Source organism: Buceros rhinoceros, unplaced genomic scaffold (genome assembly GCF_000710305.1).
Source record: "Buceros rhinoceros silvestris isolate BGI_N320 unplaced genomic scaffold, ASM71030v1 scaffold4307, whole genome shotgun sequence".
NCBI classification, from domain to species: domain Eukaryota; kingdom Metazoa; phylum Chordata; class Aves; order Bucerotiformes; family Bucerotidae; genus Buceros; species Buceros rhinoceros.
In genome coordinates this window covers 9,369-9,590 of record NW_010423781.1, presented here as the reverse complement: position 1 = coordinate 9,590, position 222 = coordinate 9,369, and the positions used below count along the sequence as shown (strand labels likewise).

The 222-nt window shown below is 64.0% G+C and overlaps 1 protein-coding gene across 1 annotated transcript in view; it reads left to right on the top strand.

Moving 5' to 3' along the window:
* The window catches only part of LOC104497286 (proline dehydrogenase 1, mitochondrial-like), a gene marked incomplete at both ends in the record, with an annotated part of 5,596 nt that overhangs the window by 2,666 nt on the left and 2,708 nt on the right, over positions 1-222 (top strand). Inside the window, 1 exon segment of the mRNA XM_010140521.1 lies at positions 93-222. This exon segment is cut by the window's right edge and continues 1 nt beyond it. Coding sequence (XP_010138823.1) covers positions 93-222 — 130 coding nt within the window.

The window sequence follows — 222 nt, the reverse complement described above, 5'->3', positions numbered from 1 at the left end:
GCCGGGGGCCTGCGACGGAGGAAGAGACGTGTATCAGGTGGCCCAATGGACCCAACCTGTGTGTCATTCACCCACCCACCCCACCCCCACAGAGAGCCGCGGAGAAGGGCGTGAGGCTGATGGTGGACGCAGAGCAGAGCTACTTCCAGCCAGCCATCAGCCGCCTCACCCTGGAGTTGCAGCGCCGCTTCAACACGGACCGGTAGGTCAACTTCCACACCT